Raw genomic sequence first — 24,560 nt, 5'->3', positions numbered from 1 at the left:
CAGGCCGTTTTTCAGGCCATTTTCCGGGCCATTTCTAGGCCATTTTTCAGGATGTTTTTTAGGCTGTTTTCCGGGCTGTTTTCAGGTCGTTTTTAGGCTGTTTTTCAGCAATCGGTGCCGAAAAGGTTCACCATCACTGATCTAGATCAAGATCTGAGGAAGACTGGTGGCCAAATTTGCTTTGTCCTTGGACGACAGTCTGGGCCTTTTGGAATCCTTGTCTCCGATGGGTCTTGCACGCTCAAAGATGCCACTCTCGGAGCCCCAGAAACATGTCCATGCATTAATGCTGGAGGTTGGAACCCACAGGTTTTTAGAAGTGGGACCAAAGAAGTAAAGTTCAGATCTTCTCTCCTGCGAAAGCCATTATTTCGGCAAATATTGCAAGGTGGCCTTGGGTGAATTGCCCCTTGTCTCTGAAGAGGTTCGTGTAGCTGACCTTCCTGCCTTGCTGGCAGGTCTCGATTCAACCTCTTAGCACAGAGTTTCCCAAACTTTCTGACTTTGTGGGCCAGCAGAGGAAGGTGGTGGGGGGAGAGGGAACGGTTCTGCGTGAGTGACGGGCAAGTGTGCCCACCCACAGCTCCATTTGTGTGAGCGGCGAGCAATCATGCTCACCGCTCGTACAAATGGAGCACGCACGCCAGGGGTGGTATTCACTTACCTTCACTACCGGTTTGCAAATGGGAGTGCACGCACTTCGCTCGCACGGCCACCTCCACGCATGCACAGGGACTTCTGCACATATACAGATCGTCAAAAATGGGACGTGATGACGTTTGGGCAGGTGGGCGGAGCCTCCTGCAGCCACCGCTACCAGTTCGCCCGAGCTGGATAGAACCAGCTGAATACTACCACTGGCACACGCACATGCTCGCCCACTGTTTGGGCAAGAGGTGCACATGGGCAGTACATGGGTGTGCACTTGCTGTTTTGGATAGCCCGGTTCTGAACACCTTACAGCCCGGTAGTGGACCGCAACTTGGGGGTTGGGGACTCCAGTTCTAGTGGATTTCTGTCTGAAATCCTGCAGAGCCAAGACACCAAGGCAGGACACGCTCAGCTGCCCAGCCTCTAGCTCTGAGGGATCGGCCGTTTCAGGGAGACATCACCGTCCCGTGGGGCAAAGCATGTGAAAGGGCTCTTCCTGGGCCTGACCCATCCTTTTCTCTCCCACAGGCGGCCCGGTTGCACCTTCACTTTCAAGAACAAGTGCGACATCGAGAAGCACAAGAGCTACCACATCAAGGACGACGCCTACGCTAAGGACGGCTTCAAAAAGTTCTACAAGTACGAGGAGTGCAAGTACGAGGGCTGCGTTTACAGCAAGGCCACCAACCACTTCCACTGCATCCGGCCCGGCTGTGGCTTCACCTTCACCTCCACCAGCCAGATGACCTCGCACAAGCGCAAACACGAGCGCCGGCACATCCGCAGCTCGGGCATGCTGGGCTTGCCCGCCTCGCTGATGGGCGCCAAGGAGAACGAGCAGGAGGAGTCCAGCAATGACGACCTGATCGATTTCTCCGCCATAAGCTCAAAGAACTCCAGCCTGAGTGCCTCTCCCACCAGTCAACAGTCTTCCGTCTCCTTGATTGTGCCGGGCACCCCTTCCACCTCGGCCGCAGAGCTGGCCGCCTCGCAAGCCGCCAGCAAACCCACCGGCAATATGCCCTCGACTTCCAAAATGCCCACCCTGCTCTCTCAAGCTCTCCCAAGCAATATCCCTTTGGCCCTGGCCCTGCCCAACGCAGCGCTTCCAGGAACGGCAGGCTCTTACTTCCCCATGCTCCCCGGCCGGGTCTCGGCCCAACTGTCCGCCAGCTCTAGCAGCTTGCTAGGTGCTGGCACGCCGAGTACCAATCCAGCGTCTTCAGCCGGTTCGCCTTCCCCGGCTCTCTCGGGTTCTGGCGAGGGAGCGGCCACCTCTTCACCGACTCCAGCGGCTTCCATCATGGAGAAGATCTCAGCCAGCAAAGGGTTGATTTCGCCCATGATGGCTCGGTTAGCGGCGGCAGCTCTGAAGTCCTCAGTGTCGATGGAGGCAGGTGAGTCCCCTCGGCACGCACTCTTTCCTTGGACCAGTTCAAAGGGGAAATTCCAAAGTGGGGGGGGGGCGCTGGCAAGCCATTGCCCAGAAGGAGGGATCACCTGCCATTAAAATGAGATCTGAAGATCAACATTTTGGGCAGCTCACAAGTACTCCTTCCGATGGACTGGAATCGGGTATTTTTCCCATCTTTTCAAGTCCAGCTGGGACTAGGTCTCACGGCACAGGAGGAAGAATATCCAATTTCCCAGGAAGCTTTTTATTCTTCATATTATTTTTAAAAAAAAAAACAGGGAGGAGGAATCTTCCTTAACAAGGAGAGAGGTCATTGATGGATCTTTTTTTTCTTCCCTTTATTTATTTATTTATTTTTTTAATAAAAAGCCACTTGCTGTCGGTGGAGCAGTTCCCCATCAGCCGAAGTGCCTCTGGGCAAATTAATATTTTAGTCAGCGTAGTGGCGAGAAACTCAGCAGACACATTCCCATCAGCAACTTTTCCCCTGTCGTGGTTTCATCCTTCCCCGCACGCAGGGCCCTTCTCCTTGCCTTCGCTTGTTGGGGGGGGTGGTGGTCTCGGCCTCCTTTTGGGGAACCCCTTTGCTTTTTTGCCAAATGAGAGTCGGCGGTTTGGGAAGAGGGAGGCAGGCCAAGGAGGCCGCTTGGTGGAGACCCTGCGTTTGGGGATGGGGGGTGGTCAGGCGGGTTGGAACCAATGGGATTGGGTGTCATTTTCGATCGAGCTGACATGGCAGACGTTCCTTCTGGGCATGCTCAGTGGAGAGACCGGTACCAGTCACCAAGGCAACATGCAGACTGGGGAACGGGAAAGGGTCTTGACTAGCAGCCCCGAGCTGCCACATTGCCTCAACGTTAAAGGCATCTTTAATAAACGTTTAAGAGGCAGCCCCACAAATGAGTTATGACAGCTTGCACAGAGCATCAGATCTCCCCCTCGCTCCTTCCGTCCGTCCTCCTTTAAAGAGCCCACAGCCCGGACAACTTTGACATAATTTTTGCAATAATTATCACTTGGAAGAATTTCCACACCGGGATGGACGTCGGACCCCATCACGTCAGCTTGGCAATAAATGCTGACCAGCTAACCCAGCCTCTCTCCCTCTCTTCCCCACACGGCCTGGGTGGGGGGTGGGCGGGGGGGAGGAAGAGTTATTTTCTCTGTGTGTGTGTGTTTGTGTGTCTGTGTGTTATATTTTAAACCGATGCATTATTTCTTAACGGCTGAGCTTTATTGTGGGTTGATTTCCATGACTTTATTTAGTGACACATTGTGGGTCTTTCTTTCTCTCCCTCTTCCCCCCCCCAACTTATCCTCTTTCATGGGTGCAGGAAACGGGCAGCCCATCACACCTGGACGGTTCAACCCAACGCAGATGAAGTCCGAGGTGGTTGAGAATCCCGGCTCGGGATCCGCCACAGCTCAAGACTCCTCCTTGCAGGAACACAGCCTGGACCTTAGAATGAAAGATCACGGGTAAGAAAGGGTGGGCCACCAGAGCAGAGGAGAATGAACAACCCAACTTGGGGACATGGCCCTTCCCCCAAAACAACCCTTGCTGTTGGCCAGCCCAGCTGGGCCCAAGACACCTGGAGGTTGCCTCTCCTTTTGAGCTGCAGAAAGAAAGAGGTGTTTGGAGGTCTTTGTGAGTGGAGATACTTCCCACTCCAAGGAAGGAGACCCCAGTGGCTAAGCTTTTCGGTGACCCTGGTGTGTCTCGGGCCTCCCAGCCAGAGTTGACCGTCGTGGCTGAGCTATGAGGCAGCCTTCCCCGCTAGCCTCTCCATCTTCTGAGCCCGTCGGCCTCCTTACAGAGTGGAGAGGAGAAGGCTTACATAGTGGAGAGGAGAAGGCTCCCATCTGGGATCATGTTTAGAAGGGGAGGTTGGGGTCAGCAGTGGGTTTCACATTGTTACTACCAGTTCACCCTCCCCACATGCGCGCTAGCTTCGTGCATGCACGCCCGGTTTGCGCACGTGTCTGCCTTCCGTGCATGCACTTCGCTCTCACACGGGCCTTCCACATACGCGCCCAGCCTCAAAAACGTGCCTAAATAGGATGGCATAGAGCCGGGGCCGGTGGACAGGCCCACCCATGATTTCCGCAAGCGGTTCCAGCGAACCGGTGCGAACCGGCTGAATACCACCTCTGCTTGGGATGCTTCTGTATGAGCTATCCAGTCGGTCTCCCTCATTCCCTGAGAGAAAGGAAACGCTGGATTCCCCGGGGGAAGAAGGAAGCCTAGGAGTGACCTCCCTGAGCTCCTCGGGGACTGAGCCTGGTTGAGGCCTTTCCCTGGCAGCGAGGGTGACTCGGCCGGGAGAAAGGTGGGCTTCCTCGCCTCCTGGTCCTTCGTACGCATCAGGTGGAAGGCGGGGAAAGGGGTTGCCAATTTGAAAGGAGAATTAATTGCAGCTCCCCTATGCACATCTTAACTAAACCCTATTGGTTTGTGTGTTCCAGTAATGAATCAAATGGCCACACAGTCTCGGCAAATTCATCTCTTTTATCCTCGCTTATGAATAAGGTAAGAGCCATCCATCACGCGCCTTTCATTTCCCCCCCACCCCACCCAGAGAAATTAAAGCCGCCGTGGCAAGAGAAGGTGGGGGGGGAAATGCGTTTGTTTTTTAATGTTTTGCCTCTAATAAGATGAGTTTGTACCATTTAAATTTTGAGACCATTTTTCATCGGGTATAATTTCAGAGCCACTGCTTACGAATTAATTTAATGAACTGGCTGAAGAAATATATCGCAGCCCCTGACACCCTCTCTCTCTCTCTCTCTCTCTCCACCCCCCCACTCCACCCTCCCCCCCTGGAAGGAGGAGGACTTTGAATGGGCTGGTTGTGTGTGTGTGTGTGTGTGGTTTTTTTTAAAAAATTTTAGAGCCAGCCACTTCTTGTTTTGCTTTACGAGTGTGCCGTGTCGTTTACCTTAAAAGTTTCGGAAGGGGTGGAGGAATCTTCTTCCCCCCCACCCCTTTCATTTATTTTTTTTCCCCGAGAATGGAAAAGAAAGGAGAGAGGGAAAAAAAGCCACCAAAATTCGGAGCTAGCGAGATTTCTCTTGAAAGTATTTCGCTTTTATTAAAAAAAAACAACAACAAAAAAAGGGCACGCGGATCCTTTTTTACGAAGAGCATTATTTAAATTATGCATCCGTCTGTGATGTTCCCCCCCACCTCCTGACCTCCTCCTGTAAATGTTAAATACAATTTTGGCTAGAGCGTTTTGTCTTGCTGCCTTACATAGCCAGGTCCGCTCGGAGGAACTGCTTCTCCTCAAAAGCCAAAGTTGGGGTTTTCGTCTTCGCTCTGAATCTGCCATTCAGTCAGGGCTGAAAACTTCCCAGAAGGACTCTTGTGATTTTGCTTGGAGCTGCGTCCGTTCTCCCCAGGCTTTTGAGGGGTCTCTGTGTGTGTGTGTGTGTGTCCCCCAGCTCTCCAGTGCTTTCTTGAACTTGACTTTCTGCCGCCCCTCACAGTTTGGGAGGAATTAGCAAGCCTTGGCCTTCACCCGTGGCCAGCGGTGTAGTTTAAACCCTGCCAACTTTCAAACTGGCTTCTGATTAAGGCTAGCATTAACCACCTTACTGGAAGTGATAGCAATAGCCCTTAGACTTATATACTGCTTTACCGTGCTTTTACAGCCCTCTCTAAGCGGCCTATTGCCCCTCAACAATCTGGGTCCTCATTTTACCCATCTCAGAAGGATGGAAGACTGAGTCAACCTTGAGACGGTTGGAATCAAACTGCTGGCAGTCGGCAGAGTCAGCCTGCAATGCGGCATTCTGATCACTGCACCACCAGGGTTCCTATGATAGCAAAGGATCTTGTCCTTCCGTCATAGGATCAGCAAAATGCTTCCTCTGACTCAGGAGAGAGAGGGAGAGAGAGAGAGAGAGAGAGAGGAGGGGAATAGCCCAACCCACGAGGAGGGGGATTCATTCAGACCAATCCCCCCTCCCCCCATAAGCCAAGCTTGCTGGGGATGATGGGTGTTCAGCAGCTTGCTTCGAACTGCTCCGGGAGAGTATAATTGATGATCGGGGGTTAAAACTCTGGGTTCGAGACCCGAACGCCACACGACAGGGTGAGCTCCCCTCCTCACCTCAGCTCCTGCCAAAGTAGCAGTTCGAAAGCTTGCAAGCGCGAGTAGATAAATAGGTACCACTTCGGTGGGAAAGTAACAGCGCTCCGTGACGTCATGCCACACGACCATGGAAATGTCTTCAGACAGTTTTGGTCAATGGCCTTGAGACGGAGATGAGCACCAACCCCCTATATTCGGCAACGACTAGCGGAATAAAATCCTCAGGGACTCCTTTCATTGGCCGAGTTCAGGAGTCCTCAGCCACTCCACTCAAGACTTTTCTCCTAGAGATACACTTAGGAAGTTCTGGACTTTCTCCCCTAACGCCAAGCTCCCTTTTCTGCCCACAGATGTCTCAGAATAACCCGAACTTGGGGAACCTCCTCGGTTTGAAGGGGGAGAGCGATGGCGGGCACCTGGCAGCTGCGGGAGATGCCACCCAGTATCTGGGCAAGACAGTGAAGGCTCTGGTTCAGGAGAAGCTTGCGGAGCCCTGGAAGATGTATCTGCGCAGGTGAGGGCAGGAAGACCTCGCCTGGGTCAAAGGAGGAGAAAGGGCTGCTTGGAGGCCAGCGCTGCCCCACCGAAGGCCTCAGAGCCAGGCTGCAAGGAGCCTTCCCTGCCCCTCTACGGCTTCTCCAGGGCGACTCTTGCATTGGGCACCAAAGCAGCGTGGAGGGCACAGTGCCAGGGCCCTGGTTAGCTTCCAGTATTTCAAGCATCATCACTTCCCAGGACTCGAGTTATTTTGCCCGTTAATGGAATTTAACCCTCCCTTAGCTTCCATAAAGACCTCCGCAATAAAAACAGCCTCAATCAACGGGCGTAAAGCAGGCTTAGCACAACTAAAAGTGGAAGTCGAATCGACAGAGTTCTCTGCATTTGAAAAATTTCAGAGCCTGCCTGGAAGAGCCAGCCGGGTATGCCTGGCATTCTAAAATCAGGGCTTTTTGGTTTCAAGAAGCATCATCCAGTCCCTCTCACATCGTTCCCTGGAATTGCCCTTTGCCTTAGTTCATAGAATATAGAATAGCAGAGTTGGAAGGGACTCTGGAGGTCGTCTAGTCCAACCCGCTGCTCAGGCAGGAAACTGTCCGGTCTCTTCTTAATGTCCAATCTCTTCTTCCGTTTGCTGAGCTCTTCCTTTTCTTGTGGGTTATTTTGTTTGATTCAGGCCAGTCGGCCTTCAGACCAAGCTGACTTTCTCTACAGAAGGAGAGGTCAAGGCAGGGGTGAGCTGCTAGGGGTTCGGGAGAACCTCTAGCTAAGATTCTGTGCGGTTCGGAGAAACCCCAGATTCCACTTCTGGCTGGCCCCGCCCATCCCACCCCGGCCCTCCCAGGAGTCCCCACGTGGCCCGTTTTGGATGCAGGTAACTGCAGGGCGCACGCGGAGGCTCGGGAAGGGCGAATAACGGGCCTATTGGAAGTTCAGGAAGGCCAGAAACGGGCCTGTTTCTGGCCTCCAGAGGGCCTCCGGAGCCTGGGGAGGCCGTTTTCGCCCAACCAGAGGCTCGAGGAAAATCTCCGGAGCCTGGGGAGCCAAGTCAGCCTCCTGCTGTGGTGCAGGAGGCTGACTTGGCCACACCCACCCAGCCACCAGGCAGAGAAACCCTTGCTCAAATTTTTGAAGCCCACCTCTGAGTCCAGAAGGCTCCTTCCAACCCCACCTTCCCCAACCACCACTGTCGGTACTTGAACCTCTTTAGGAAACACCTGAGTTTTGGTTTTTTGGTTTTTTTAAAAATTTGATTTATATGCCGCCCTTCTCCGGAGACTCAGGGCGGCTTACAATGCTTTTTAAGCAATAGCCTTCATACTCTTGTATATACCTGCTTAGTAGGGCTTTCGCCCTCCCCCCAAAGCGGTGTTCTTTTTTATACAAAGTCAGTTTATTGCCCCCACAAACCGGGTCCTCATTTTACCTACCTCAGAAGGATGGAAGGCTGAGTCAACCTTGAGCCTGGCGAGATTCGAACCTGCAGTAATTGCAGGCAGCTGGTCTTAATAACAGGGTGCTTTAGACCACTGTACTACCAAGGCTCTTAACCAAGTTAAGAAATGCCAGCTGGAGAACCCGATGAATTACATTTCCCTTCCCCCTCCTCTGGTCTTCCTGTCATTGAAAAGTGATTTGTTCCCCCCCCCGCCCCCCCCCACCGAAAGGTCTTGAGTGGTTCTGATGTTGCGTGCGACTTCTGTGCGTGTGACACTACGATCATCTCCTTAAAGATATGAGCCTTCGACAACCAGATCTGTGGGGAATCCCAGCTGCCTTACTCCCAGGGAAGGCCGAACTAATAAAAAATAAAGATCAACCTCCAGACTGCTTTTATTTATTTATTTTTTTTAAGCCATGGTAAGAAAAGGCTCGATAATTTTTTTTTTTCAAATCAGATTATATATCTATATATATTGTCTGAAGTGGTGTAGGGTTTCCTGCCTAAGTGGGGGGTTGGACTAGAAGACCTCCAAGGTCCCTTCCAACTCTGTTATTCTGTTTCCATTCTATATATTAGAAATGGTGTTGCTTTCTTTTCCACGAAAAGGACACCTTCATCTGTGTTTTTCAGTATGTAAATGTATTTAAATTCAGCCAATTCAAAGCCAACCAGTTAATTAAAAGATTGACCCTCCTAGGAAATTATAGCCCAGCTTCTTCCTTGTCCGGCAGGACTCCCCCCCCACCACTCTTTGTCCCGCACTTATCTGCCCGATCAATCGGGCCATTATGCTTCTTCAGCCGAAGGAAGGGGCGTCCTTGCCTCCCGTTCGAAGCCAAGCCAAGAATGAAGATTTCCTGCTGCTTGCAAAATGAGACCGGCGGATTGGAAGCCATCTTTAAAATGGGGAGGAGGGAGACTCTGGACCAAGGAGGCAACTGGAGGGGGAGGGGGAGCGGGTGTGTGTGTCCCAGTTTGGCCTCCAGGTAGGGCTAAGGAAGGGCCTGAATCACCGGGGAGGGGTGCAGAGCCCAGGGTGCAAGGGCACGCCGAACGGATGCCCTGTGGAGTTTCAGGCTTCCCCTCCTCCTTCTCCTTTGGCAGGTTTGGCACCAAGGATTTCTGCGATGCCCAGTGTGACTTCCTGCACAAGGTGCATTTCCACTGTGTGGTGGAAGAGTGCGGCGCTCTCTTCAGCACTGTGGACGGAGCGGTGAAGCACGCCAAGTAAGTCCCAGGCATCGCTCCCTCGCGGCTGGTGTGTGTGTGTGTGTGTGTGTGTGTGTGTATCTGTGTTCTTTTTAAATCTCTTCAGGCAGTGGTGGGTTTCAACCGGTGTTACCACCAGTTCGCATCATGCACACGCTTTGCAAACTTGCACTCTGTGCCAGCGCAGTGTATTGCGAAACAGCTGAGATGCGGCAATCCGCTCTGCCACACCTTTCAGCTGGGCTAAAAATGACCAAATATAAGGTAGGTATAATGCAGAGGCGGGCAGGAGGGCCAACCTAACTGTCAGAGAGAACCGGTTCACTCTCAGCTCACCATCGTCGCTACCAAATTGTCCGAACCGGGCCGAACCGGTAGAAACCCACCATTGCCTTCAGGCCTCAGAGAAGGAAGAATGGAGGTGGCAGAGATGGTCACAGGCAGTGGGATCTGTGTGTAGGTTTAAGACGATGTATACGGCCTCCCACTCGCTCTCGGTGAGTCTGGGCGGTTTACAGAAATAAAAAGCCAATATACACAAACAGTAAACAATCATAGGAGCATCTGTCCCCGTCTCCCCTCCCCCCAATTCTGCCAGGGGGGGGAGGCATTGTTGATGGCCTGCCTGGACCCAGACAGACCCCCCCTGGCACGGCTCCTTCCTTGTAAGCATAACGCTGAAAGGGCCACCACCTCCACTTCAAGTCACATCTCCAACCGAACTTCAACGATCTCTTGGTCTCGGTCTCCACGCCTGTGAAATGGGAAACACGAGCACCAGCCGACAATGGTGGCTTCAACTCATCGTGGATACAGGCAGTGCCTTAGACCGAACACGGCAGTATTCGCTCAGCCCAGTTTCCTGGATCGAGGGCATAATGAAGAAGATATATCCTCGGCTGCTGTGTGATTTGGGGTGGGTGGGGTGGACACACCCGTGAGATCTGTCTTGGGTTTTGTGACACCGGCTTCCCGTGGCCTTTGTGAACTGCCTTTCCTGATTGGAACACTAAAGAGGCATGATTTGTGTGTGTGTGTGTGTGTGTCCCTGTATGTCATAATGACATTTTTTTAAAAAAATTGTGAATTTCCCCAGAATCAGTCTTAGGAATTCAGTAGAAGCCACCACTAACAGCTCCTGTTCAGAAACGAGCAGGAGACCACTAAATGATACCTAAATGGGGCAACTGAACGAGCTGCGCTAGTTGTCAACATCTGTGGCTGATGGGCCTCTCTCTCTCTCTCTCTCTCTCTCTCTCATCACCCCTCTCTGTAGTTTCCACTTCCGAACAGAGGGAGGCGTCGCAAAGGGAACCTCAGAGCACGCTTTCCCGACTCCGGCAGAGAGCAAGACATCCATCCCCCCTTCCTCTCCATCCGCCACGTCCGCCATTCTGGCCACCGCCTCGGCCGCCGAGGGGCCCACCGCATGTCCGGCTAGCGTGCCGTCCGCTCCTACGCTCCTGGCCTGGAAACAGCTGGCTTCCACCATGTCTCAGCTGCCTGTCTCGGGGCCCGGGTTGGCCACCTCCCCGATGGCCACCACTTCCCTGGAGAACGCCAAGCCTCAGGTCAAGCCGGGCTTCCTCCAGTTCCAAGAGAAGTGAGTGGCTCTTTTGGACGGGCGATGTGGGATCCAGGGTTGGGTGACCTGAGCTCGAGGTGTCCTTTGGTCACTGGGACGCCCCCAACTGGCTAGGGTGCTCTGGGAGGGCAAGCCGGCAACCGTCTGTTCTGACCCAGCTCCCAAAACACGACAAACCCTCTAAAGTGAACTCAAAAGATTCCTTTATTAGGAGCGCCGGCAGCCCCGGCAAAAAGTTACCCTCTCAGGCTGACAAGTCCGTCCGTCCGGAAGATGAATAGTTGTCTGCCACATCTATTCATCTCCGCCCCCTGCCTTTTATCCCCAGAGCTAGAATGGGGGCTTCGCTAGCAGTGGTTGCTCTTCCGTCCCAAGGACCGGCCCATAGATTTCCACTGCTCTCCTCTCCTCTGCCTTCTGCACATCTGTAGTCAGGCACTGGACCCAGCTGTTCCTCCTCCTCCTCATCAGCCACCTCCAGACCTAGGAGCTGTTGACTCTCCATCTAAGGGCTGACGGATGGCCCAGGCTCCGCCTCCGTCTCTCTCTCTCTCTGCCAGCTCCATTCCCTCTCCCCCCTCGGAGCTCTCAGGTTGCCTTGATGGCCCTGACTCCCACACCTCCTCCTCCTCCTCCGATTCGGTTGCTGAAGGGACCAGCAGCCGACAGACCACAACGCCGTCCCTGTTAAGCCAGAAGGGCTCATTTTGGGTCTCTCCTCCAGCGATCCTTGCCTGGCCACGGACTGCAAGTATGCCAACAAATTCCACTTCCACTGTCTCTTTGGGAACTGCAAATACGTGTGCAAAACCTCGGGGAAGGCCGAGTCCCACTGCCTCGACCACATCAACCCCAACAACAACCTGGTGAACGTGCGCGATCAATTCGCTTATTACTCCCTGCAGTGTCTCTGCCCAAACCAGGTAAGCCCCACGGGACGGTCCCGAGAGAGAGAGAGAGAGAGAGAGAGAGAGAGAGAGAGAGAGAGAGAGGGAGAGAGAGAGAGAGAGAGAAAACTGGGTGTGGGTGGGTGGGTTGGAGGAAGGACCCGTGAGAAATTAGAAGAGGAAGATTCGCCCGTCCTGCCTGGTCTCCACCAGGTAGAGATAGTCCTCGACTTATAACAGTTCTAGCAACTGTTCAAAGTTACAACAGCACTTGAACAAAGCGACTTATGACCCTCTACTCACACTTAAAACCATTGCAGCATCCCCGCGCTCAGGTGGTCAAAGCTCATAAGCTTGGCAACCGGTTTTCGTATTTATGACGGTTGCCGCGTCCCGGGGACACGCAGTCCCTTCTTGCGACTTTGTTGACGTACAAAGTCGATGGGGAAGCCACATTGGCTTAATGGCCGTGTTACTTAACTTAACCATTGGCAGCGATTCACGTGACAGCGGTGGCAAGAATGGCGGAGAAATGAGGCACAACTCCCCTTAATTGATGTCTCAATTTAGCAATGGAAATTTGGGGCTCAATTGTGGTCGTAAGTCGAGGACTACCTATGCCCTTCTACCTATGCCCTTCTCAAATCTGTGGGGCAAGAGCTCCTCTATTTTCAAGGCCAAAGACTACCTGGGAGAGGAAGGATTCCCCCTTCCAAGAATTCCTGGGGGAGGGGGTCTAGGATGGGGTGGGGCAGGGAAATGGTGTTTGCCAGCGAATCGGGAAGAAAGTGTGGGAGATTCAGAGCCCCCCCCCCCTTACAAACCTTGCAGGGATGAAGTGCTTTCTCAATGACCAGAGATCTATATGTGAGGAAGGGAGAGGCATGTATCAGGGAAACTGAGGCACCAGAGAGTTCTCCTGGCCAGCAGCTCTCATGCAAGGTGTTTTTTTTGGGGGGGGGGTCCTTTGGCCTGGAGATGAGGGGGCTTTTCGCACAAGCCTGACCCTCCTTCCCTCCTCTCCTGCAGCACTGTGAGTTCCGCATGCGGGGGCATTACCACTGCCTTCGCCCCGGCTGCTTCTTCGTCACCAACATCACCACTAAGCTGCCCTGGCACGTGAAGAAACACGAGAAGGCCGAGCGGAGAGCCGCCAACGGTTTCAAGTACTTCACCAAACGGGAAGAATGCGGCAGGCTGGGTAAGCGGGACGGGATGGCGGGACACTGATGAGCCACCCCTGAGCCGCCTCTCGCTCGCTTTTCCTTCCAGCTTTCTTTCTTTCTTTCTTTTTTTTCGGGCAATTTAAGCAGACAAGCCGGTTTTTCAACTTGTCAAGTTTTATTCGACTTGAATTAGTCCCTTTGATCGGCGGCTCCTCCTTCCCCGATAAGCAGCTCAAATATTGAAGTCCCGGGCTGTGACGACGCCGCCAGACGAGGCCGAGCCAGCCGTCCGTCTTTCCTTCTCCTGGAAGTGGGCACAAACCCTTTCTGCTGGCCGTCAGATTCCAAGGGGGCGAGAGAAAAAAAAAACCCAACAATTAGAAACTGCTCCACCATTCCTTGCTAGTCCTTTGTGCCAAGTGCCCGGTTTTCACACTGGAAGGCTCACCCGGGACATCCCAGAATAGTAACATTGTCCCAGTATTCCCCCAGATGGCCCTGCCTTAGGCGTGGGCTTGCGCTGGCAGCGAGGGCGGCCCTGCCTTCTCTGATGCCAACTCCCTGGCGAAGCAGCAGCACATCGAAGCGGCCAAAGTTACACGGAGGCAGCGGGCGTGGCTGGCAGCTGAGTTTTCCAGTAATAAGGTGGGGCCAGCCTCCCCCCCCCATCTGCCCCAGTTCCTCTATCAGTTAAAATAAGGGAGCCCCAGTCGGTGGCAGTGCCCGGATAGGCTGGCCACCAATTAAAAGATATACAATATATAATATAATATACAATTATTATATACAAAAATATACAATATACAAATACAATATACAATTGTGCCCTTATCCCCTCCAAAACAACGTATATTCTTGAGTAGGTTTATTCCCTTTGCCTTCCACCAACACTTATTTTATAAAATCCCCCCCCTATTTCATTATAATTGTTTGCTTTGATCAACCCTTTTTTAAATTTAATTTCTGCTGTTAATTTGTCATTTGTTGCCATGCTCCAAATTTCATTATGCCACTCATTCCTTTGAATATCCCAATTTCCGTCCCCAATATTTAACCATCGCTCATCTAGCTGCCATTATCAAATTTACAATCAATTCCTTTTTTTGTTGTTGTTTCATTTATATCCCGTTGTTCCACCAGCACCAATAATGCAATTCTTGGTGACTATGTCTAAATTTACATTCAAAAGTGCTCTAATTCCTCTAAACACCATGTCCAGTGGCGGGATTCAGCCAGTTTGCACCATTTCGGGAGAACCAGTTGTTAACTTTCTGAGCAGTTTGGCAAACTGGTTGCTAGAAGAAATCATTAGGGCAGAGAACCGGGTGTTAAATTACTTGAATCCCACCACTGACCATGTCCCGTATTTTTTTGTGCACTATCACAATCCCACCATATGTGTTTATATGTTCCGACGGCTACGGCTGCTTCTCAGTCTGCGGAAGGGCACTTCCCCCCTTGGCTGCTCAGCTTCAGCTGCAGAAACCCGGGGGGGGAGGGTGTTCAGTCTTTATCCCCCCCCTTGGCCCCCTACAAGAGAAAAGGAGGCGGTTCATTCAGGAGAGGCCCAGGGGGTCCCCAAATCTTCTTCACCCCACCACCTCTGGATACTGGAGGGAACTGGAAAAATGGGTGCCCCTTTGCGTGCCTGGCATCCTTGCCCCCTCCTGAACCCCACTCAAGGCTGTGGGTAGGACAAGGGGTACCACGCGAAAGCACCCCAGAAGATTCAGAAGGCCAGGAGAGGTGGGGGGGAAAGCTACTCCATCTCATATTTCCAAAAATCTACTGGATTTCCGTAGACTCAATTTTGTAATCCATCAAGCATTTAGCCCGGGGTTGATAGCAAGGCACGGCTGTAACTGGAGCAACAGACAACAAGGCCCTGGGCTGCCCCTTACCTGGCTCCTGGCTGAGGAATGCCAAGAGGCTTGGCGGTTGGTTGGCTGCCGTCCGGCACATCGCCAGGCCACACAAAACCAGCCGACGATACCCGACACTCGGCTGCCCCAGCAACGAACAAGTCTTGTCCTGCCTGCCTGCTGCCAGTCATCCCGGACGCGCCCCCAGCAGAGCAGAGAGCAGGAAGGAGGGGACAGGGCTGGAGGGAGGGGGCATTGTGTGTAAAGGGGGGAGGAGGGAAGGAGAGGAACTCCAGAAACGCCAACTTGGCAATGCCCTTCCAGTGGCAAAGCATGGTTTGCAGGCTGGCATGAGAGCTGTCCGTGTCTTAAAAAGAACCCGTGGCTTCTGCATCAATTAATTCACCCCATTGCCCCCCAAATACATCCAAGTCCGTACATAATGGGGGGGGGTACCACAAGGGCCTTTTATGTCCGTCTTTCCCCCGGCAGGTTACATTTCAAAGCAGCTTCTGGCTTTGAGGATGGGGGGGCTTTAGAGCTTGTCGTGGGGGCGACACGGATGGCTGGTGCCTGTTTTTTAACCTCCGCTGCTTTTTAATTGATGGCTTTATTATGCCGCTTCTGACGAGATGTATATGGATTTTGGATTTTATTTGTGTTTTCATTGTATGTCATGCTGAGAGAGTATTTGCTATAAGGCAACTAATAAATCCTGGAAATAATTAAATAAAAGTTATAGCAGGCAGCATCCGAGAGGGCCTTTCTCTCTCTCTCTCTCTCTCTCTCTCTTTCTCTCTCTCTCTCTTTCCCGCGTGTGCAAAACAAGGAACGCCACTTTTAAGACGGCCCCTGGCATCGGTAATTTTCATAAATTTAAAACGGCTTTCCAATTAAGCCCTTTAAAAACTGATCAGTTTTAATTTGTTCAACCTGCCAATTAATAAATTAAATGCAGCCGGGTTTGACTTAGGCCGTTCTCGGTAAGTCATTTGGGTTATCTCAGAAATGTCCCTCTCGGTCGCCTGTTGACCTTCGTTGACCCTCCGCAAAGGAGACAGGCAGCTTCGGGGTGGGGGTTGGGGGGCCGTTGCTCAGCCTGGGCTCATCTAGGGCTGGATCCCAGGTCGATCTCCCTTTCAGGGATCTCCCTGCTTTGTTCGACTTGTGTGGAGGGGAGGCATCCCTCTTTGCCTTCTTCGGATGTTTTGCAAACATGGGAAGGCAAATTCTCAGGAGGGGGCAGAAAGAGATTTAATTCCCAAATCGTGGAAATGCCAAACTCGGGTCCCAGCATCCCCCACTCCCACATCAGCCCCCATCGCTATGGGGCAGAGGCCCTCAGAAAACAGTCTCCCTTCCAGGGGTGAAATGCTACCGGTTCGCACCGGTTTGGGTGAACCGGTAGTAATAAAATCTACCGGTTCGTCGAGACTGGTATTTCTGACGATCAGCTGTGCCGCGCGATTTGTATTCTCTAAAAAGCAGGAAATCTAAATCATGCAGCACAGCTGTTCCTCCCCCCCTCGCTGTTCTACTTACCTTTAAACAGCTCCTTTTGGTGCGCATTTGGTGCACACTGTGCATGTGTGGGCAGCAAACCGGTGGCAACCCGCGGAGGATTTCGCCACTGCTCCCTTCCCTCTGGGGTTCTCAATCAGCTATGGGGAGCTGCTCCGAAGCTCTTTCCTCCTGAGCTCGGACCAAGAGCAGCGTCTGGCCCGTCCCTGGGGCGGCATCTGCTCCTGAGTCCAAGACGTTGGTTGCCCGGCTTGTGCGATTCGCGACTCTTTTTCCCTTCCCTTCCAGGCTGCAAATACAACCAGGTCAACAGCCACTTCCATTGCATCCGCGAGGGCTGCCAGTTCTCCTTCCTGCTGAAGCACCAGATGACGTCCCATGCCAGGAAGCACATGAGAAGGATGCTGGGGAAGAACTTCGACCGCGTTCCCACTCAGGTGACTCCCCCGGAGCAGGGCTGGTATTCACTTACAAATGGGAGCGCGCGTGCCACCTCCGTACGTGAGCAGGACGTTCTGTGCATGCACAGAGTCCAAAACGGGACGTGATGACGTCCAGGTGGGTGGGTGGAGTCCCCCGTAGCCGCCGCTACCGATTTGCCCGAACCTGATAGAACTGGTTGAATAGCATCACTGCCCCAGAGGATCGCTTCCCCCCCCCCCCCAGCCATGGCTTCACTGTTTTCAGGGACAGCACTTAGGAACACGGTAAGCAGGAAAGCCTCGGCTGTGGGGCCATCTAGCTCCGGCTGCTCCCGCTCTCCACCAGCATTTGCCCCCCAAATTGCCCTCTACGCATCCTGACCTGCGTCGAGGGGGTGGGTAGGACAGGAACAGCTTCCCGCGAAGCAGTGAAATCCCCCAGGAGCATCTGAAGTTGCTTCCGGAGGGCAGCGGACATGAAGGGCGAACTGGCCCTCCGAAAAGTTCCCCACGCCTGGACCTAAACATAAGTTCTGGTTTTAACGAACTAAAATTCAATTAGAGCTCCAGAAATTAAATGTGGCTTAATGGGATTACCACCCCCGTGCGCTTACTGACTTTTCCCTCGTGGGATATTAAAAGTCACAATTCCTCAGCGGTTTCTCACAGGCCTCTGGAGAGGGGCAGACACACACACACACCCCACTCCAAATTTCAGGAGCGCAATGCAGCGTTTGGGGTTCAGGCGGAAGCTCAGGATTGTCGCTGCGTCCTCCGCTTCCTTCCTGCACGGAAAGGGCTGCTTTGCAGTGTAAAAGGGCTGTGCGGCGTCTCCTGTGTCACAAACACACACCACACAGGGCAGGAGGTTAGGATCCACCTAATTGGGAGGGGGAAAGATACCTGTAGCTCCAGGCAACCTTGGCCCCACCTTTGCTTTCAGGAAGAGAGGCAGAAAGCAGCCAGATTTTCCCCGAAAGTCACCCCTGCCCCCTCCGTTGTCTTGCTGTAGGTGGTGGGCCACACTGCTAGAAATGACAGCCACCCACAAGTGAGCAGCCTGGCCCCCAGCCCGGCTTCATCAGGGAATCCTGCCTCCTTTCAGGGAGCCCCCAGCCTGATGGACCCCGAGACGGAGGAGTACTTCGATTACGCGGGATGCAGCCCCGGCGCCATCTCCTCGGAGTCGTCGAACATGGACCGCAGCTGCTCCAGCACCCCGGTGGGCAACGAGAGCACCTCAGCAGGTGAGTGTCCTAACACACACACACACACACATACAGCTCCCCAGCTCCGGGCTGGGACCCTGCGAGAGGCTGTGCCCTCTGGGTCAGGCGGTCTTCTTTCTCAAACGTGGAGGGCTCTGAGCGGCGTCCCACATGGCGGGACGAGGGATTTGTGAAAGAGCCTCGCCAGGTAACTGGTACGTCCGAGGGCTCTGAAAAGCTTAAGCCAGGAGAGCCGGGCCCGAAGACGCTGGCAGGGACAGAAAGTCAATGCCTTTGACTGAAAATCTCCAGCGTTGCATCGATTAACGTTCACCTCCAATGAATCACTTGCAAAACAGGCATACGGCCCAGAGCGGCCGTTGAAGGGCCTGAACTTCTGGGAGGCGGCTGGAGTGTCCGTCGACATCCCCCACCCCACCCCCTACACCGGGGAATGCCGTGGGCCTCCCTGGATGAGCCAGGCCCGAGAAGGAGCCAGTCCTTCCCTGACTTCGATTTGACCATTCATACACCACACACCCCTCGTCTCCCTGGCAGACCTGCTGCCCCGCCTGCCCCGGTTGGGGTGTTCCGGATGCCCTCACGGAGACTCTCCTTCTGCTGTCGTGCTGCTGTGCTGCTGCTGCTCATCACTCCCTTTTCCATCTCCTCCTCTTCTCTGGTCCTGTCGTCGTACCTGTGAATGTGTCCTCCATTTTTCATCGTGTGGCTTAACACTTCTCGGGGTCTTATTTTTGGTCCTGTTTCCTTTTTTTTTTCCTTCTTTTTTTTTTTCTTTTCTGGTGGTTGTTTTGTTTTTCTTTTCCTGCTATTTTTTTTTTCTTTCCACGTTTCTCCAGGCTGCCTGGCTGCTCTTCCTCCTCCTCCTCCTCCTGCTGCTGCTGGTGACGATGTTAGCCACAATGCTCCACCACCACCACCGCCATCTCTGCCTCCCTCTTTCTCACAAGCCCTGCTCAGATCTCCCCTCCCCTCCCTGCCCTACCTCTTCTCTCCGTCGTGTGTCTCATACTCTCTGCTAAGTGCCACCCTGGGATCCAGCAGGGGCATTGCCTTGCCCACCGCCAGCTCGACAGGGCTCTCACCCATCCTTGCCAGTCCAGTCAAAAGCGACGTCCCGCTAGTGCAGGATGCAGCAGGTAATCCGATCTCCGCTTTCTCGTAACGCTACCCCAACATTACCTCCCCTCCCCAGCATCACCGGCCAGGGCTCCAACAATAACCAGCCTTCCAGACTGGCAGCGGTCTTTCGGCTGTCTTCTGGACCAGTTCTGGCTTCCTGGCATTGCCAGGCTCACCCACCTGATGCCCAGTCATCTAAAAGGTTGCAAGAGCAAAGATGTCACCGGCCTCACGTAAAACCCAGGGGTGCTATTCAGCAGGTTCTGACAGTTTCTGGAGAACCGGTAGCGGAAATTTTGAGTAGTTCGGAGAACCGGCAAATACCAACTCTGGCTGGCCCCAGTCGGGTGGGAATGGGGATTTTGCAATATCCTTCCCCCAGGAGCGGGGTGGGAATGGAGATTTTGCGGTATCCTTCCCCCAGGAGTGGGGAGGGAATGGGGATTTTGCAGTATCCTTCCCCTGGAGTGGTGTGGGAATGGAGATTTTGCAGTATCCTTGCCACACCACGCCCACCAAGCCACGCCCACAGAACCGGTAGTAAAAAAAATTTGAATTTCATCACTGGTAAAACCCCAGACATTTTCTTTAAATGATCAACAGCCACGAGTTCCGAATGGTTCCTACACGCAGACTTAGGAGCGACGGATGCACGGTTAAAAAAAATCTCTTAATTCTTCTTATCTTAAGAGGAATTCAGACCAAAATTAGAGGAAGTCCTGGGGAGCATAACGCTCACAATAAGAGGAAGATAATCTTGCGGGCTGTGTAAAAGGCACTCTCTGGTGGGAACGTGCTAGTCTGAACAGTCCTCGGCAGAGGAACGTGGTTTCTACCAAAAGAAATCCTAAAAAGTAAATTGTGAAATGTGATGAAAACAAACCCCCACCCCCCTCCGGAAGGCCATTCAAACACTCAGCCGTACAGGTGGAATCACAGATCCTCCTGCCCAACCCCAAGGTAAATGGGTGGAGTAGGAAGCAGCTTTTCAAAACCTTAAAAAAGTTTAGAGGATTTGAGACCATCCAGGTCTTTTCATGTAGACGTTTCGTTAACCTAACTAGGTAACATTATCAGTGCTAGTCATTGATTAGCATTGAACATGTTACCTAGTTACAGGGGTGGGATTCTACCGGTTCGGACCAGTTGTTAAACCGGAAGGATCCCACTACTGCCTAGTTAGGGTCATGAAGCGTCCGCTAGAAAACAAGCCAGCTCAGAGAGCACCAAGGACCCCTGACTTCCGTCCCATAGAGGAGGCGCCTCTCCTGGGTCTCGCTTAGAGACAGGACCTAGATTTGCTCTACCGCAACCTGGCAATTTAAACAAAAACTTGCGCTATATTAGCCAAAACAAAATGCTTTTGACTAATTATGGGGGAGGGTCCGGAAGAAAAAAGGGGGCGTTTGCCTCTCCACAATGCCAAACTCTGCCTTTATTCCCCAGGGAACACCATCACCATGCCAACCGCCGCGGGGGCCAAGAAGCGCTTCTGGATCATCGAGGACATGTCTCCCTTCGGCAAGCGCCGCAAGACGCCCTCCTCCCGCAAGATGCTGGACGAGGGGATGATGCTGGAGGGCTTCCGGCGGTACGACCTGTACGAGGACTGCAAAGACGCCAACTGCCAGTTCTCCCTCAAGGTCACGCACTACCACTGCACCCGGGAGAATTGCGGGTATAAATTCTGCGGTCGCACCCACATGTACAAGCACGCACAGCACCACGACCGGGTGGACAATCTGGTGCTGGACGACTTCAAGCGCTTCAAGTCCTCCCTCAGCTGCCACTTCCCCGACTGCCAGTTCTCCGGCAACAGCACGCACTTCCACTGCCTGCGCTGCGGCTTCCGCTGCACCGACAGCACCAAAGTGACAGCCCACCGCAAGCACCACGGCAAACAGGACGTGATCAGTGCCGCCGGCTTCTGCCAGTTCAGCTCCAGTGTGGACTGCGAAGTGCCCGAGTGCAAATACAAACTCAAGTGCTCGCACTTCCACTGCACCTACCCCGGGTGCAAGCACACCGTGGTGGGCATGTCACAGATGGACTCGCACAAGCGCAAGCACGAGAAGCAGGAGCGGGGAGAGCTGCCGGCCATCTCTCCAGGGCCCGAGGGCCTCCCCGCTGCCCCCATGGAGTACGAGGCCCAGAGCACTTCTGTCAACCTGGACAGCTCCCTCAACCTGAGCACAGACGCCAAGAGCTCCCTCTTCTTCCTGCAGAACGCGGCAGGCGTGGGGCTCAATGACTCCGTGGACCTCAGCCAGAAGCCCCCTGAGGGCACGGGCGGCCTCCCTTCCGCCCCAGGGGAGATCCTGGCCCCTGCCGCCAGCAAGCGCTTCCTGGCCAGCTGCGGCAACGTGGAAGAAGAGGACGACTCTTCCCACGACGACGATGACGAGGAGGAGGAGGAGGAAATGAATGAGGAGGATGACGACGAAGAGGAGGATGAGGAGGACGACGAAGACGAGGAAGAGGAGGAAGAGGATCTGAACACCGATTCGGAAGAGTCGCTCCCTGACGGGGAGGGCCTGCCCGCCAAAGACGTTAGCGAACTGGAGGAGGCCGTTTCCTCTACCGCGGATCCCAGAGACGCTTCCACGCCTTCCGGCGAGCCAGCCCCGGCCCCTTAAGGAGCAGCCACACAGTAGCGGTGGGCGTGGGGGTTTGGCCTCGGCGAGTGGAGAAAGCAAAAACTGCATGAACAGGAGACCTTGCTCTGTTGAGGGGGGAGAGGCAAGAACGAATGCTAGAATGGCCAGCGAGCAGCAAAACCGACTCTATCCCTGAAGGTGCGCGAGAGGCGGAGGGAAGCACTGATTCTTGGACCACACACGACACGGAGACATGATGGAGCCGGAGAGGAGCAAGCAGCGGCAGCAGCAGCCGCATCCTGGGGATAGGGTGGGGTGGGATGGGGGCAGCAGGAGGACCCATCTGTTGGGGTGCACATGTTTACAGGGGGGGGCAGCAGGCAGAGCATGGTGGTCTCGTGATGCAGAAGGACTGACCCTCCCGCTTCTGGATGGATGTGCTGCTCCCCGTGGCAGGAAGCGGCCTGCCCCCTTCTCTTCGCGGAGGTGGGAAGGCAGGAATGGTTTTTAACCCTTCGACTCCGGTGTGTGTTCATTTGTCCTCTTATACTCCTCCCATTCTCAGGGAGACGGGCGGGGGGGGCAGGCAGCTAGCATCTGGCGGGGGATACGAGGCGGGAAGAAGAGCGTTAAGTCATATGAAATATAGATATATCTATATATCTATAGATGTAGATATAGATATATATATAGCGGCAAAGCTGGATCAGGTTCTGCTAAGCTGCAAGCCGAGTCCTTTTGCCACCGGGAAAGCGGGGGGGTGGAATTAGGGGGACGGGGTGGGTTCCGGTATCACTTATATTCCTATTCCTTTCTTTCCCCTTTTCTCCGGCATCAAATGAACAGGAGAAACGGGAGTCTCAGGCAGCTGGGAATGCTTGGAACAGGGGTATTTATTATCAGTTGTGGTTTTTTTTTTTTTTTTTTTTAAAAGAAAAGCAAAAAAAACAAAAACAAAAACAAGAGGTGGGGAAAACACGAGACGAATCGATCCAGGCTGGGGAATGAAATATCGGTCGTAATAATAAGGACGGTGATAATAATAATAATAATAGTAATAAGTTACTAATTTTTCTAAGGAAGAAGGAACTGCTTTGTAATGTGAGCCTCACGCCCGGAGCTGGAGGGTCTCCTTCTGATGGACCTCTGGCTGGGGAGGGCGGGGCATTGAAGGAAAGGAGGCGGAGCTGTAAAGCAGCCCAACCTCCGGAGGATGGGGAGAAAGCCAAGCCAAGGGGCCAGCCTGCAGAAAGGGGAGAAGAGCTGACCACAGGCTCCCCACCCCCACTCCCCCGGTGCCTTGAAGGTCTTTCAAGCACAGCCCCATCTTGGCTCCGTTGCCGGAGGAGGAGCAGGAGGGAGACCCAGGCCCCTTTTGGCATCTTCCCCTGAAGGCCTCGGCCAAGGCAGGGGGATCTTTGGCTCGCTCTTCTGCACCCGATCCGGGGCCAGCACTTACAAGTCTTCCCAGTCCAGAATTGGAGACTGGGAAGACCTAGCGCTCCGGCCCCCAAAACAGCGGAGAGGGGGGGGGCGGAGAAGTCCAGGCACATCCCAGCCAAGGAACCTGCTCAAGCCCCCTACCCTCAGAAGGGAACAGATCCTGCTTTGCCTCGGGGGGGGGGGGGACGGGGGACAGGGGGAAGCCCTCCCGGAGGTCTTTCACTTCGGATACTTGATGGCCGAGGTTTTTGCAGTCGGCGACGGCCCTTCTCTTCCTTGTGTCTTGTGTCTGTGCTGTTGGGCTGCAAACAAACAAACAAAAAACCAGGAAAACCGGAAATCACTTCGCGGTGCAAACAAAAAGTGACGAATGTAATCCAGGAACTTTTTGTTAAATTGAAGGCTAGCGAGGAAGGAAAAGAAAATGGCAAAACAAAAAAACACGCTTCAGGTGTCCCAGAAAATGACGGCCGTGTTGCATTTTCCCCCCTTTAAAAGTTGCTATTAGATATATATATATATATAGATATATATAGAATAGAGCGAGAGAAAGAATTGGAGAGTTACAGCTAGAACGACGAGAAGGAGCCGTTTCAGATCACACTCCGAGAATCTGCCTTGACAAACAAGGCCTTTGCTTAGCTACAAGAACCTCCTGCCTCGATCCATGTTATCAAGAGGCAAAAGAGAGCAAAGGGAATAATAATAACGGTAACAAGAGTTGGAAGGGACTTTGGAGGTCATCTAGTCCAGGCCCCCTGCTCACACAGGAGACCTGGACTAGGGATTCGAACTGCCAAACCTTTCTGATCCACAAGCTCGGCGTCTCAGCCCCCCCGAGCCACCTAGTTCCTCCCTCGCGGACTAAAAACCCGGGCCGCTCAGTATTTTCAGAATTTCAATTTGGCATTTAAAAGAAAACAAAAGCGGTTTGTCGTACAGTCAGTTGAGGTTGTCGTCATCCCCCGTTGATAGCGGATAGGTTTTATTGTGTGGCTGGTTAAGATGGCGCACAAGAGCATTGATTGTATTTTAAAGGGTGGCAAGAACCATTTTGGGGAACAGGGACAAGAGTTGGAAGGGACCTTGGGAGGTCATCTAGTCCACCCCCCCTGCTCGCGCAGGAGACCTGGACTAGGGATTCGAACCGCCAAAGGCAACCCCTCTCACGAAAGGGCAGCACGTCAAAAGTCTCCCTCTAGTTTGGCCTGGCCTGGCAGGAGGACCCTGGCAAGGCTGCAAATACCTGGCCTGATCCCCTCTTGGCAAAGGCCGCTGAATCCAAAAGTGGCAACCAAGATGGCGGGCAGTGGCATGGCTCCCCTTCCTCTTCAAAAGGCTCAAGGCTGGGAGGACCAAGAGTCGGAGCGACCGACCACAGCAGAGCTCAATTGGGAGATGCCCAGATAAGAA

The 24,560-nt window shown here is 53.4% G+C and overlaps 1 protein-coding gene across 7 annotated transcripts in view; it reads left to right on the top strand.

Annotated features, from left to right (window-relative positions):
- Positions 1-23,582, top strand: part of CASZ1 (castor zinc finger 1) — a 337,439-nt gene extending 313,857 nt beyond the window's left edge. For 4 of the 7 annotated variants that reach the window (XM_087878963.1, XM_087878960.1, XM_087878961.1 and 1 more), the window contains 12 exons: positions 1,180-2,048; positions 3,400-3,544; positions 4,532-4,595; positions 6,513-6,676; positions 9,209-9,331; positions 10,590-10,916; positions 11,623-11,821; positions 12,815-12,986; positions 16,623-16,771; positions 17,769-18,003; positions 18,825-19,124; positions 20,554-23,582. In XM_087878963.1, coding sequence (XP_087735089.1) covers positions 1,180-2,048; positions 3,400-3,544; positions 4,532-4,595; positions 6,513-6,676; positions 9,209-9,331; positions 10,590-10,916; positions 11,623-11,821; positions 12,815-12,986; positions 16,623-16,771; positions 17,769-18,003; positions 18,825-19,124; positions 20,554-21,743 — 3,937 coding nt within the window. In that variant the 3' untranslated portion in view covers positions 21,744-23,582. The remainder of the gene's footprint in view (positions 1-1,179; positions 2,049-3,399; positions 3,545-4,531; positions 4,596-6,512; positions 6,677-9,208; positions 9,332-10,589; positions 10,917-11,622; positions 11,822-12,814; positions 12,987-16,622; positions 16,772-17,768; positions 18,004-18,824; positions 19,125-20,553) is intronic. The other 3 variants (XM_087878962.1, XM_087878965.1, XM_087878964.1) reach the window with 3 other exon arrangements.
- The last annotated feature ends 978 nt before the right edge of the window (positions 23,583-24,560 follow it).

This window comes from Pantherophis guttatus, chromosome 15, assembly GCF_059756535.1.
Source record: "Pantherophis guttatus breed Tessera chromosome 15, ASM5975653v1, whole genome shotgun sequence".
NCBI lineage: Eukaryota > Metazoa > Chordata > Lepidosauria > Squamata > Colubridae > Pantherophis > Pantherophis guttatus.
Note: the sequence above shows the minus strand (reverse complement) of the source record. Positions and strands in the feature narration are given on the sequence as shown.